At 34.9% G+C, this 1,993-nt stretch overlaps 1 protein-coding gene across 1 annotated transcript in view; it reads right to left on the reverse strand.

The window, feature by feature from the left end:
• Positions 1-1,213, reverse strand: part of LOC106471012 (protein kinase C-like 1) — a 29,750-nt gene extending 28,537 nt beyond the window's left edge. The window contains exon 1 of the mRNA XM_013931597.2: positions 740-1,213. Within this exon, the coding sequence (XP_013787051.1) occupies positions 740-872 (133 nt within the window). The 5' untranslated portion in view covers positions 873-1,213. The remainder of the gene's footprint in view (positions 1-739) is intronic.
• Positions 1,214-1,993: the final 780 nt, after the last annotated feature.

The following is a 1,993-nucleotide window of genomic DNA, read 5'->3' on the forward strand; positions in this document are numbered from 1 at the left end:
TCATTTATTTCTAGTATTAATATGTCTTCTATACAACAATATGCACTACAGAAATTAAACAATGTGCCATATTGTTAGCGCAAGGAACGATAGCCTCGCTTTGAAGTCGTAATGGCGAAAGAGTGATATATGCCTATGTTTACGGTAGCACTGTAGCAGGTCTAGCCTCGTTTCGAGCTGGCGCATTGATATCGTGAATCCTTCCTATACTTTTTGATTAAATAAAGTAACATATACGGAAATGAACTGCTACACATGTATTCTTTTATTCCATTCGAACACAACTTATCTAAAACAAACTTTGTTATAAGGTAATTTATTTTTAGTATTAATATGTCCTCTATACACCAATATGCACTACAGAAATTAAAACTACCATTGTTATTTGAGGCGGTTCGTTTTTTCTTGTTTTTAGATATTTGATTTTAAGTTCCCAATGAAGGAATTTCAAGTAAACAAAAGGAATATACAGATATTTATAGTTACCCTATGTTATATACATTAATATTCGTAGTTGTTGACAATGAAGTACAACATACCAATACTAAGGGTTTTTAAATAGTTTCGTTAAATAAATAATGACAATATTAGCAAGTAGTTTTACAGAAAACTTAGTTTATTTATACTATTTTTGATTACGTTTCGAACATGTACCCTTCTTCAGGCTTAGTTAGCCAGTGTTTTTACAAAGTAGGTGATTCTAATAACTGATGTCCTTTTTTTTTCAGACGTACCGTACCTGGTGTCTCTACTGTTTCCTTAACATTAACAGCACAGTACGGGTCTTCTATTTCTGAAGTCGAACCGTCAGTTACCTCGTCTCCAAACTCCACTTGAACTAACTTTACTCGTATAAAGCCTTTCCCCGCCATTTTTCTCTAAGTCACGTGATACTAGAAGCCTTGTCGCTGGCTGTCCTAAACGAAAGTCAATACAATTAATTATAATCGTCCGTCATTAATAGTAGACCGATTATATTTTTTAACACTGCATTCTTTATCTAGCCCCCTACGAAGTTTCAGAAATCAAAAGTGTATATCAACAGTGTGTAGCGGGCGTTAAAAGGGCAAAACTCATTGAGATAACAAAAGGGCACTTTTCAGGCAAAAGTTTTTTGTTTTTTTTTGGTACACAGGGTAGAGAAGCACACAGATTCCATTTTGTTCCTATTCAATTGGTCTTATAAACATTTTAAACTAAACAGCGAATTATTGTGTATTAACATTGAACAGTATATCATAATTATGTATTTATTATAAAGACTACAAAGCCGTGTGCAACATTCATGTTGAAGTTGGAATATTTTTGCTTTCCTAACTCGCTGCAAGCAAGCTGTAATCAATCGTGCCTTTTAGTAATTTCTTTTTGACTGAGAAAAGGAGCACTTTTGGGGTATAAGAGGAAGAAGGCAAGGGCTTTAGCCCACACCCCTGTGTACGTCATTAGGGTGCATAATAATAGCATTCTAATTATACTATGTATACTCATCAAGCAAGACGGGACACAACAACAACAGTGGAAAGACGACATTTTATTTCGGTGAAAGACTGGTGGTACACCCTCTCTTCAGCCAGGAGATGCGACTAAGAAAGGAGAAGAAAAAAGATGGATAAGTAAGATAGAAACTAGAAAGTGGATGGAGGAAAGGAGCTGGGGGCGTGAAATAAAGGAGAAAATCTGGAACGTTTGAAGGAGGATGAATAAGAAAGAGTAGAAAAATATGATATGGAAACAAATCATAACAGCTAAAATGATATCACACGGAGATCAGCCCTTATCAGTGGTGCTGTTCTGGAGTCCGTGAATCAGAAGAGAAGATAGAAATCATAGAATTCAATACGCCACAATACCGGTCGGAATACTATTTATATAAGCCAATTGTTACAATAAGAATTATGGTGTGAACGCCTTCTACAAACTGGCCAAGCGTGATTATATATTAATTACACTTATCAGGCATTAATATTAGATCTATTACAATTTTAAAACTACA

Source organism: Limulus polyphemus, unplaced genomic scaffold (assembly GCF_000517525.1).
Source record: "Limulus polyphemus unplaced genomic scaffold, Limulus_polyphemus-2.1.2 Scaffold4353, whole genome shotgun sequence".
Classification (NCBI taxonomy): domain Eukaryota; kingdom Metazoa; phylum Arthropoda; class Merostomata; order Xiphosura; family Limulidae; genus Limulus; species Limulus polyphemus.